The following is a 12,956-nucleotide window of genomic DNA, read 5'->3' on the forward strand; positions in this document are numbered from 1 at the left end:
TGACTGCATCTGAAACACTGCAACAGACCACCGACTGCATCTGAAACACTGCAACAGACATCTCAAACACTGCAACAGAACACTGGCTGCATCTGAAACACTGCAACAGACATCTCAAACACTGCAACAGAACACTGACTGCATCTGAAACACTGCAACAGACATCTCAAACACTGCAACAGACCACTGGCTGCATCTCAAACACTGCAACAGACCACTGACTGCATCTGAAACACTGCAACAGACCACTGACTGCATCTGAAACACTGCAACAGACATCTCAAACACTGCAACAGAACACTGACTGCATCTGAAACACTGCAACAGACATCTCAAACACTGCAACAGACCACTGGCTGCATCTCAAACACTGCAACAGACCACTGACTGCATCTGAAACACTGCAACAGACCACTGACTGCATCTGAAACACTGCAACAGACATCTGAAACACTGCAACAGACCACTGACTGCATCTGAAACACTGCAACAGACATCTCAAACACTGCAACAGAACACTGACTGCATCTGAAACACTGCAACAGACATCTCAAACACTGCAACAGACCACTGGCTGCATCTCAAACACTGCAACAGACCACTGACTGCATCTGAAACACTGCAACAGACCACTGACTGCATCTGAAACACTGCAACAGACATCTCAAACACTGCAACAGACCACTGACTGCATCTGAAACACTGCAACAGACATCTCAAACACTGCAACAGACCACTGACTGCATCTGAAACAGTCCAACTGAAACAATGCAACAGTTTATTGGTGGTATCTGAAACAGATCAGACATGCATGGTGTGTGTGTGTATGTACCGTTTCTCTCTTGGCAGGGTGTGTGTGTGTGTGTGTGTGTGTGTGTGTGTGTGTGTGTGTGTGTACCGTTTCTCTCTGTGCAGAGTGTATGAGCTCCTGAAGAATCCCAGCAGCTCGTCTTCGATGGCGGCGTCGAAGCTCATGTTGAGGCGGTAAACTCTCATTGGCTTCAGCTCGCGGTGCAGAACGACCACATACATCTGATTGGCCGGGAAGGGGAAGTGACGGTGGACCCGCATGGCTCCGCCCCCCGGCCTGTTTGAGAGACGACTGGCTCCGCCTTCTGATGTGACGGACACACGGTCCACCTGAGGCGGAGGGGGGATAACAAGGGAGGAAAAGAGAGAGAGAGATGATTTACATTGATATGGGAGCAGGAATATTTAGTTTAGTTTAGTTTAGTTTAGTTTAAGAACTAGTTGAAGTAGTTACTTTAAGAACTGAAGTTAGTTAAGAAGTTTGTTCTGTCACTTCTCAGTGAAATAAAGAGACTGATTCTCTTCGCCGGTTCATTCAGCTGCGTTTCCATGAAACTGAGGAAGCTTTTTAATCCTCCGTTCAGGATCAGTAATGTGGTTCGGTGTCGTGCCTCTGGTCAGGATTACAGACAGACAGCCTGAGCCTCACTCAGGAGTGAACTGTGAACTGATGTGTGATGTCATCATGTGGAGGGAGACGGAGCCGACAAGGAGGAAGAACCGGTATAAAAACAGGAATGGAACAGCATCATACCTTCGCCACTTCATCTTCTGTTGCCATGGAGACCAATATAAAAGAATCTTTGCTATTCATCAACCCAGCCATGTGTCAATAATTTGAATAAAATATACACTGTTGCCTCCATCCATATTCGCCATCAGTCGAGAAAATATTCAACATTTTAGGCCGTTTCATGCCTTTAATCCGCAAAGAATTATGGGTGATCCAAATTAAGAAGTTGGTTGGAAATGGAGCGACGCTCAGAAAGGGAAAAGGGCGTCAGCACATCTGGGTGCTGCCGAGGGAACGTAAAACACTTTAAAATGAGATTCAGCTAATGAGTCTGAGTCAAGCTGAGTTTCCTCCTTTCCATATCAGCAGACACACAGTGCAATCTGATAGGGTGGAGAGGGGGGGGGGGCTGACTGGTGCTGTGGTAAAATGATTTATTTTTAAATCACTTCCATGAAATCCTATCAGCCTGCTGTGGTTTTAACACTGATGTAGAAACTGAGTGTATCATGGTAAAAACCTCTTACTTCTTTAAAATGCACAGAGCATTTTCTGATTTGGTGACTGAAATAAACATGAAAATTAATCCAACAATAAATTCCACAGAACTGCAGCCCATTTGAATGAATGGCTTTTGGCAACACAACCACACTGCATTAAAAAATATTGTTTTTAATAAAGTTCTTCGGCGGGAGGCTCCCAGGAGAATCCAGCAGAAACAACAATAACACCAGAGAGCTGCTGCACTCTGAGAAGAGAAAACAAGGTCAAGGGTTCTTTGGTTAGAGAAAGTCTTCTTATAAAGAAACAATGACTCAAAATGATTTAGTGGTTTTATAAAGAAAAAAGACCCTCTGATTGGTTAAAATAAACTGGTTAATCTGAATAAAGAACCAAGTGTGGTTCTTAAAAACTTGCTGATTTGGAACATTTCATACGTTCTTAAAGGGTTCTTCACAGCACCACGAGGGGTTCTGCTGTAGAACAATCCTAAAGAACCATTTAAGGCACAACACTGAAACCTTTTTGTTTCAGAGCGTAGCTTGAGTCTGTTCCTGCCTGCTCAACTCTAATGAACATTAACAGAGATAGATGTATGGAAGGTGTGTGTGTGTGTGTGTGTGTGTGTGTGGTTAATGTGACTGATTCACAGCTTAATAAATATTGTTGCATGACATTTTTTAGTCTGATTTTTACTCTGAACAAGCATTTTCTATAAATTAGACCTGAACCTTGATGGTGATTCTCTCAAAACAAAAAATATATTTAAATTTAGGTTTCAGGCTTTGAACACAAACAGACTGATGACACTGAATGACAAGATGTTGCTATTGATTAGTTTAAACACCACAACACCACCAGAGCCTAAATACAAACTTAAAATGTCTTTATCAGTAACACATAAAACACTGTATCAAATTAAAAATATAAAAGTTATGAATAAGTGTGACTCATCTAAATAACCTGAACCTGAACAGGACAGCTTAACAAACTGAACTGAAACTTTATTGTAAAGCTTGATGTCGGGCAACAAGTTTATCTGAAAACTTAAATCTTAAATCAAGTCAGGAATAATTCAACAAAACTGAAGCATTAACTGAAAGCTCAAACTGTTGAGTGTCTAGTAAACTGATACAAAACAACTAAATTGTTGTCTGACTACCTGGTCAATTAGCAACACCTGTATCACAACTGACCAATCAGAACAAAGCATGCTGACAGCTCTAGTTTATCTAGTGAACACACTAACAAACAGTACCTGGAATCATTGTTGAAAAGAACAATTCAACAAAGCAGCAGTATCAGCTGTGTCACATGGAAACTCCAGTCAACCTGCTCAGTTAGCAACATTAGCTCCACCTGGATCAGAATCGACCAATCAGAGCCAGGCAGAGGGGCGGGCTCAAAGAGGGCAGGAAGGAAGAGGGGAGACAGGTAGGAGGCTTGGGAAGGTTTGTAGTTCTGCTAGAGTTCAGAGGTCACTGCTGGGTTTGTTGGTGTTCAGTCCAACAGCTGAGCGAACTGACACCTTCAACCACAGAGGAACTGGTTAGTGAACCAGTTTCTGGACCAGTTAGTGAACCAGTTAGTGAACCAGTTAGTGAACCAGTTAGTCAACTACTTAGTGAACCAGTTAGTTTCTGCTGCAGCGGTTGGTTGGACTGTTGGACCTCCATGGTAAATGACTGAAGACCTTTGATATATAAACTGATTAATTCCTGATAAATTTTAAATATAGATGAATCAGATTAAAGACAGAGCGTCTCTTTGTTGCTAATTATATGTCTAAAATATAATTCACACTGATGGCTACTGACAGATCTACAGATGTCTGCAGTTTACACATTTATAATTTAAAGGTTTCACCAATAATTCATGTGCAGAATGTGTAAATGTGCATCATTGACTACATAACAGATAGTTTCAGTCAAACACTTCTGTCCCTTTTTAATTTTTATGTATGTACACTACTTTGGAGAAAAGTCTAATAAACAATATCAATTATCAATAACAATGATATAGAAGTTATTATTATTCAAATATTTGTATTTTTACAACTGTAGTTTTACAGCTGTTATGCAACTAACCATTATACCATCAATTATTATTAGACAATTTACTGACACAAACACCCTTGTGCTGATACACATCAATATAAAAATACCTGTGCTCAGGAGAAGAAAAAAAAAGATAGAGAGGGTAAAGCTATTATGTAGCATTAACAGAGGGACATTCAAGCTCAAAATGGATAATCTAAGGGTATCTAAAGAAATTGGACTGGGAAATATTAAAATCCGTCCTTAACTGTTCAAATGTGATGAAATTGTCATATTTAAAGAGCTCCTTTACACACCTCACTCCTTTTCTAGGCCATAATTGAAATGCAGAGTCTGTAAAGAAAGGAGGAAAAAGTGTGTTTTCCAGGATGGGGCAGTGGGAAGAGCTTGTTTACTGTTGAACTGGATTCTGAACTGAGACCATATTTTAAGTGAGCCCCTGATAACTGCATTATTTGTAAAGTAACGTCTACTCAGAGGTATTGGAGCACAGATTAGAGAACGCAATGACACCGGATTACAAGTGTACAAGTGTGTGTTGCTCCATGAGAAACCAAACCTTCGTTTGACAACTCCGAGACCCAGAACATCAGTTTGTGGGTGTTGGCTGCCCAATAGTAAAACATATAATTCGGCAAAGCTGTAATCCCCAATCCTCTTTCTGCCTTTCCAGATATTCTTTCCTTATTCAAGGCAAATATGTATTCCAAATGAAAGTGGATGTGCATATGTTTAATTCCTTAAAAAACGTTTTGGGAATGACGACTGCCACATCTTGAAATAATAAAAATCTTGGCATAATTGACATTTTCACAGAGTCAATCCTCCCGGCGAGTGACAAGGGGCGGGTCGACCACCAATCGATGTCCTGTTTCACCTTCTTGAATGCCGTTTGAATCTTGTATCTATGAGTTACACACACACCTAAATATGTGAATTTATCCTTGCTTACTGAGAATGGAAAATTGTGGAATGACATTTGACGAGCTTTGTCGTTGATAGGAAAGAGAAGATTGATTGATTTTGTATCTTGATACGCTTCCAAAGTCAGAGATAATATTAAGAGCGGCTGGTAAGGAGGAATGTGGATCAGACAAGAAGAGGAGAAGATCATCGGCATCCCCCCCCCCCCATGTACTCCTGCTAAACTATCCGTAGGGTTAGGGGTTAAGCCTAACCCTAACCCTAACCCCCCCCCCCGGAAACAGGGTTCCCCCACCTGCCAAATCCCACTTTAACCCCTGGTTACATTCATTTATATTCGATAATTATATTCTTTATACAGTTAAGTGAGTTAACAGGACTCAGATTCCCAGGAGACAATGAGATGTAGAGTTGTGTATCATCTGCATAATTGTGATAACGTATATTTTGTTTTTGTGTAACAATAACCAAGACGGGGCAGTAAAGATTGAAACGCAGGGGCTCCATAATCGATCCTTGTGGAACCCCACACACCATGTCAACTTTCTCAGAGTTAAAATAGCTGAGAGAGGAAGAGAAAATTCTTCCTCTGCAGTATGAAGCAAACCAATTTAGAACCGGACCAGATAGACCAACCCATTTTTCAAGTCTTTGAATTAAGATCAGGTCAGGTCCAATAAGCCTGCTGCCATCATTATTTGACAAGAGCTGTTTCAGAGCTGCGGTGAGCACAAAAACCTGACTGGAAAACATCAAGCAGATTGTTAAGGGTTAAACAGTCATGCAGTTGCTTCTAGATGTTTTCAATGATCTTACTGAGAAGAGGATGATTACAGACTGGCCTGTAACTGACAATTATGGACGCGTCAAGACACGTTTTTCTTTAGCAGCAGTCTGATGATAGCAGTCTTAAGAGAACCAGGAAAAACACCAGATTGCAAGAGCGTGTTAACAATCGTCAAGATTACATCAGAAATACAGTTAAACACATTTTTAAAAAGAAGATCAAGAGAACAAGTGGAGGACTGGAGCTACTAAATAGCCTCATCAAACTTTGTGGAGAAATTTACCAAACTGCCCTCAGAGTATTTTTCCATGCTGAGAAACGAAGCTCAAATCAGCAAATTCGTCACAGTTAGTAGCTGGGAGGTCACTTGGGATTTAACAGGTTATCAGTCACACAGTTCCACAGCAGAGAGCGCCCTCTGGGGGATTAACGCTGCACTGCACATCAGATTTACAGATGGTTTCTGATTGGCTCGCTTTGGTCACATGGCTGACTCTATTTAGATTATTTATAGACTTACAGCAGCTAGAGTGTGTTAACAGTTTGTCTGTTGGAGGCCGTTGCTAAGTAACAGCTGATTCTCTGCCAGCTGATCTTGAGGATGCTGGCCCTGTCACCATGGTGACGTGATGGAGACGACAATACAACCTGGAGTAACTCTGTCTATATAAGGCTCAGGTACCATGACATGCCAAAAGGTCAGTCAACTGCAAAGAAGAGTGGAAAATGGAGCTAAAAGCTGATGGAAATATTTAGTGAGACAAAAAGAAAGAAAGAAAGAAAGACAGAAAGAAAGAAAGAAAGAAAGAAGGCCAGCTTCAGATGCAATGTCTATGGAGAGCAGACAAAATATGTACTGTTTAATGGAGGTGATTTAAAATGTAGTAGTAAAGAAGTAAAACACTTCAAAATTACTGACTGAAAAAATACAGTACAACTACAACAAAGGCTACTCAACTTAACTACTTAACTATATATATATATATATATATATATAGTAAAAGTAAACAAGTAAACCAGTCTATCATATATCTATCATATATATCTATCATAAGTCAGTTTATTTCTAGAGTACATCACAACCTGTCTCGAAGCACTTTACAGAGAGCAAACCTAGATCTAGTTAGATTAGTTAGGTTCTAGTAGATCTAGAACCTAGATCTAACTAATCAACAATCAATCACAAAACAAAATGATCAATACAGTCTGCAACAGAATAAAACACAAGGAAACAAAATGTTGAATACAGAACAGACTGACCGAACCGACCAGCAGCGAGCAAAGAGAGTCAGAGACCAGGAACAAGAGAATACTATGAGGAAAAAACATGAAAGAAACATTGAGTGGGCGGAGTCAAAGAGGGAACCCCCCCACACACACACAACACAGTCTTCTACTGGTTTCTACTGGGAGCTGACCGGTACAACACGGTCTTCTACTGGTTTCTACTGGGAGCTGACCGGTACAACACGGTCTTCTACTGGTTTCTACTGGGAACTGACCGGTACAACACGGTCTTCTACTGGTTTCTACTGGGAACTGACCGGTACAACACGGTCTTCTACTGGTTTCTACTGGAGCTGACCAGTACAACACGGTCTTCTACTGGTTTCTACTGGGAACTGACCGGTACAACACTGTCTTCCACTGGTTTCTACTGGAGCTGACCAGTACAACATAGTCTTCTACTGGTTTCTATTGGGAGCTGACCAGTACAACACAGTCTTGTACTTTTGGAAACAAAGAACTGAGCTCCTCAAGCTCTGTTGGTGCAGTTTGTGTGTGTGTGTGGGTGTGTGGGTGTGTGTGTGTGTGTGTGTATTGGCGGGGTATGCAGGGTTTGATGAATGAACTAATCAATACAAACAGAAAGCCTGCTGAGAAAGAGAGGAAACATTGTGAATTAAAAGGATGTTTTTCAGGGTTTCCTGGTGTGTCAGCGAACTCACTGAGCTCCAAATGACTTCAAATTCAACTCACATCACACACCCCCCCCACACACACACACACACACACACACACACACGCACACACACACACAGCAACAAGATTGTTCCTACCATTTAACATCAATTTACATCTAGTCTACACTCTGTATGTAGACTGATATGTATAGAGTCTATATACAGACTGATATGTATAGAGTCTATATACAGACTGATATGTATAGAGTCTATATACAGACTGATATGTATAGTGTCTATGTGTGTAGAGTCTATATGTAAACTATGTTTAGAGTCTATATACAGACTGATATGTATAGAGTCTATATACAGACTGATATGTATAGTCTATGTGTATAGAGTCTATATGTAGACTATGTATAGAGTCTATATACAGACTGATATGTATAGAGTCTATATGTATAGAGTCTATATGCAGACTGATATGTATAGAGTCTATATGTATAGAGTCTATATGCAGACTGATATGTATAGAGTCTATATACAGACTGATATGTATAGTCTACAGCTTGTCAGTATGTCTCTTACTACTGTGTCAGTTGTTAGTTAACTCCTTGATATTTATTATTCTTGGAAAATAAAATGATTCTGTGTCTGACAGACATTTTTTCCTACTTATTCCAACAGCTTGCTCAGACTGGTGCTATTTTTATTCTTTTATTCAGCATTGTTTCCCTGCTGTTTTGGCCTATTCACATCTTGACAGTATTTCTTTTCATATCACATTAACGCTGAGGCTACCTAAAGAGACCTCCTTTGCACCCAACAACGCCTCTTAATTCACACTGTGCTCACACACACACGACTGCAAGTCTTTAATTGGATTCTGCCCAAATTAGACAGATTTATCCCTCTCACATTAACTTAGATGACCGGGTTGAAAAATCACATTACTCAGGCGTTTCTCTGAGGCTTTCTCACTGCACCCTCGTCTCAAAAATTTGGCTGAAACGGCAAGTTTGACGGTTAATTAGCCTCGTTAAGGAAATCTCTGAGGCCAAATCTGGAAATAAACATCCTTTGTAAGAGCGGATTGTTTTCTTCACAGTGAGTGGAGCTGGGGACAAAAACATGGATTTTCTGTTGGAAAGTATACAACAATACAATACGATACAAACACTTTATTGTTCACGATGTGTAAATTTGCCTGCAGTCATGCTACTCATCAACAGGAAGTGACGTTTCTGACCCGTATGCTATTTTAAGGTGAGCGCCTACGCAGAAATCTGATTGGATGTTAGAGGATGTTGGGTTTTGGCAATGTTATGACTATATATTTGGTAATATTTGGCTCAGTTACGCTTTTGAAACCAACAGAGGACTCAACAGAAACACAGCTACTACAACTACTACACCTACACTAGACCTACTACACCTATACTACACCTATACTACACCTACACTACACCTACTACACCTATACTACACCTATACTACACCTACACTACACCTACTACACCTATACTACACCTATACTACACCTACACTACACCTACACTACACCTACACTAGACCTACTACACCTATACTACACCTATACTACACCTACACTACACCTACTACACCTATACTACACCTATACTACACCTACACTACACCTACTACACCTATACTACACCTACACTAGACCTACTACACCTATACTACACCTACACTACACCTACTACACCTATACTACACCTATACTACATCTACACTACACCTACTACACCTATACTACACCTACACTACACCTACACTACACCTACACTACACCTATACTACACCTATACTACACCTACACTACACCTACACTACACCTACTACACCTATACTACACCTATACTACACCTACACTACACCTACTACACCTATACTACACCTATACTACACCTACACTACACCTACTACACCTATACTACACCTACACTACACCTACACTACACCTACTACAACTACTACACCTACACTATACCTATACTACACCTATACTACACCTACTACACCTACACTACACCTATACTACACCTACTGCACCTATACTACACCTACTACACCTATACTACACCTACACTACACCTACTACACCTATACTACACCTACACTACACCTACTGCACCTATACTACACCTACTACACCTATACTACACCTATACTACACCTACACTACACCTACTACACCTATACTACACCTACACTAGACCTATACTACACCTATACTACACCTATACTACACCTACACTACACCTACTACACCTATACTACACCTACACTACACCTACACTACACCTACACTACACATATACTACACTACAGCTATACTACACTTACACTATAGCTATACTTCACCTACACTACACCTATACTACACCTACACTACACCTACACTACACCTACACTACACATATACTACACTACAGCTATACTACACTTACACTACAGCAATACTTCACCTACACTACACCTACACTACACCTATACTACACCTATACTTCACCTACACTACACCTACACTACACCAATACTACACCTACACTACACCTACACTACACCTATACCTCACCTACACTACACCTACACTACACCTATACTACACCTATACTTCACCTACACTACACCTACACTACACCTACACTACACCTATACTACACCTACACTACACCTACACTACACCTACACTACACCTATACTACACCTATACTTCACCTATACTACACCAATACTACACCTACACTACACCTATACTACACCTACACTACACCTACACTACACCTATACCTCACCTACACTACACCTACACTACACCTATACTACACCTACACTACACCTACACTACACCTATACCTCACCTACACTACACCTACACTACACCTATACTACACCTATACTTCACCTATACTACACCAATACTACACCTACACTACACCTATACTACACCTACACTACACCTATACTTCACCTACACTACACCTACACTACACCTACACTACACCTATACTTCACCTACACTACACCTATACTTCACCTACACTACACCTACACTACACCAATACTACACCTACACTACACCTATACTACACCAATACTACACCTACACTACACCTACACTACAACAATACTGCACCAACCACTTATACTACAGTGATTTAGTAAGTATACAGGACATCTTACCCAACGTTTTTAAGAGTGTAGAGGAGTTTGGTCATCGTCTCCTACTCTAGACCCTTTCAAACCTGCAGCTTCACCCAGAAATCTTCTGGAAATATTCCTGTGTGAGCAGAGCCGGAGTCGATGTTCTGAAAAAGTTGATCCAGCAATTTTCCTTCTCAAGATTGAGTGAAATTCCCAGGAATCTTCCTTTGTGACGCTAGTGTCAACAAAAGCCGTCAGATTCCCAGGTGGAGCGGCAAAAGGTTACGACGGTCTGATGTAATATGCTTTTTCACAGAGCGAGCGAACCAATCACAAGAGACTCTGGGCGGTGTATTTCATTCTGCGACTCGCTCACTGCAGCGTTTTGGAGCAGGAGAGTTGAGAGTTTGAAAACCCGTTAAGTGAGCAAATTTTTTGTTTTCCAAAATGTATGGAAATTGGACGGACTCCGTGACAAGAGAGCAGCAGATTAATATGAAACATTAATAACAGCAGGATATACATAGCACCTCCTCATCCGCCATTTTTCTAAAACAGTAACAAGCGTCAAACCTTAAACACAAGAAAGAAACCACCAGCGCTGATGGAAAAGTTAACACAGCAATCTTACAGGTTCTTTGTGTGAAAGGAGCCTCTGTTATATAAACGTAAAACACTAAACTAACATCAAGAAACCTGCTATGGGGCATTCAATCCACATTTGGCTGAAACAGCAACTTCTGCCGCTTAATTAGCCTTGTTATCGAAGTCTCTGAGGCGTTCTGTAGAAATAAGCTGAAACAAAACAAACCGATGAACCGAGGGCTTCATTTGTTTAACTTGTTCATATAGGGGATAATTTTTTATCAGAGGATTAGGGCACTTTAATTACCATATCACCTACAGCGTCATAAGGAATTCGTTTCTAGACGCAAATACATTTCACCGGAGGGGTCAGAGGTCATGGGCAGCCTGGAGCAGGTTGGGGCTCAGTGCCTTGCTCAAAGACACATCGACAGGGACGGACATCAAACCTGTGAACAGTTGCAGGCTGTGACAGGCTCTAACCCAACGCCTGTGTAGCTTCCCTTCACTCTGAGTGAGGTAATGCAAACTAACTGCTCATTTAAAACACTGGATACCATTTGATGAAAGCTGTTAGTGCGATGGCTGCATACATTTTCGACATGGGTGGAGAATTGAACCTCCAACCCTGGCAGTGTTGGTGCCTTGCTCTACCTACTCAGACATACAGGACCAAACACAAAGACCCCCCAGTCCCTCCTACCTCCAGGCGGTCGGCGTGCAGCACGATGAACTTGGTGGCGTTGATGCACTCCAGCTCGATGCTCACCTCTCCGGAGAAGGTGAAGTTGTCCATGTAGACCGCCAGCCGCAGATCGTAATGCCGCGGCCTCACCGAACCCGGCAGCCGCGAGTTTCTCCACGGTTGAACCGCATCGTCCTCGCCCCTCTCCCCCGTCCGCTCCCCTTTACTCCCGTTAAACTTCGCCGACCCACCGGCGCCCCGCGAGTTCGATTCCCCCGCCCCGTCTCGCTCTCCGCTGCACTCCTCAAAGCGAACGCTGAGCAGCACCGCCACCGCCGTGACGATGATGAGGGTGAGGATGGACAGAGCGAAGCCCAGCACCAGACGCTTGTGTACCGTGATGTGGCGCTCGGTGGTTCGAGGCCGGACCACCACCGACTCGGCCCACTGGTCCGACAGACCGCGGCCGTTCCGCATGGCGCCGGGGCTGCTGTCGTTTAATCCCATTTGGAAGAAGAATGTCACTTTAAAGGTGATGACACGTCCTCAGGGTTTGGTGCTGGAAACTGAATCTGATTCGAAGAAATGCTCATTTATACTCAGTTCAGATTTGTTGTAGATCTGTTGTGAAACACACAGCCGTTGTTCTGTCTTAAATGTCCCAAAAACTCCAGTTCTCAATCTGTAAAAATCCAATCCTTGTTGCTGAAATCCAGCTGTTAGTTTTTCAGCATCTGGTTCTGAAACCGAACTCAAGCTCCAGTCCCGGATCGCTGTAAACGTCCGTTAGATCTGACTT

General features: G+C 41.9%; 1 protein-coding gene across 1 annotated transcript in view; it reads right to left on the reverse strand.

The window, feature by feature from the left end:
- LOC144538090 (thyrotropin-releasing hormone-degrading ectoenzyme-like) overlaps positions 1-12,664 on the reverse strand; it is a 122,706-nt gene extending 110,042 nt beyond the window's left edge. The window contains 2 exon segments of the mRNA XM_078281940.1: positions 899-1,140; positions 12,176-12,664. Coding sequence (XP_078138066.1) covers positions 899-1,140; positions 12,176-12,664 — 731 coding nt within the window.
- Between the last annotated feature and the right edge of the window lie 292 nt (positions 12,665-12,956).

This window comes from Centroberyx gerrardi, chromosome 24, assembly GCF_048128805.1.
Source record: "Centroberyx gerrardi isolate f3 chromosome 24, fCenGer3.hap1.cur.20231027, whole genome shotgun sequence".
Taxonomy (NCBI): Eukaryota; Metazoa; Chordata; class Actinopteri; order Beryciformes; family Berycidae; genus Centroberyx; species Centroberyx gerrardi.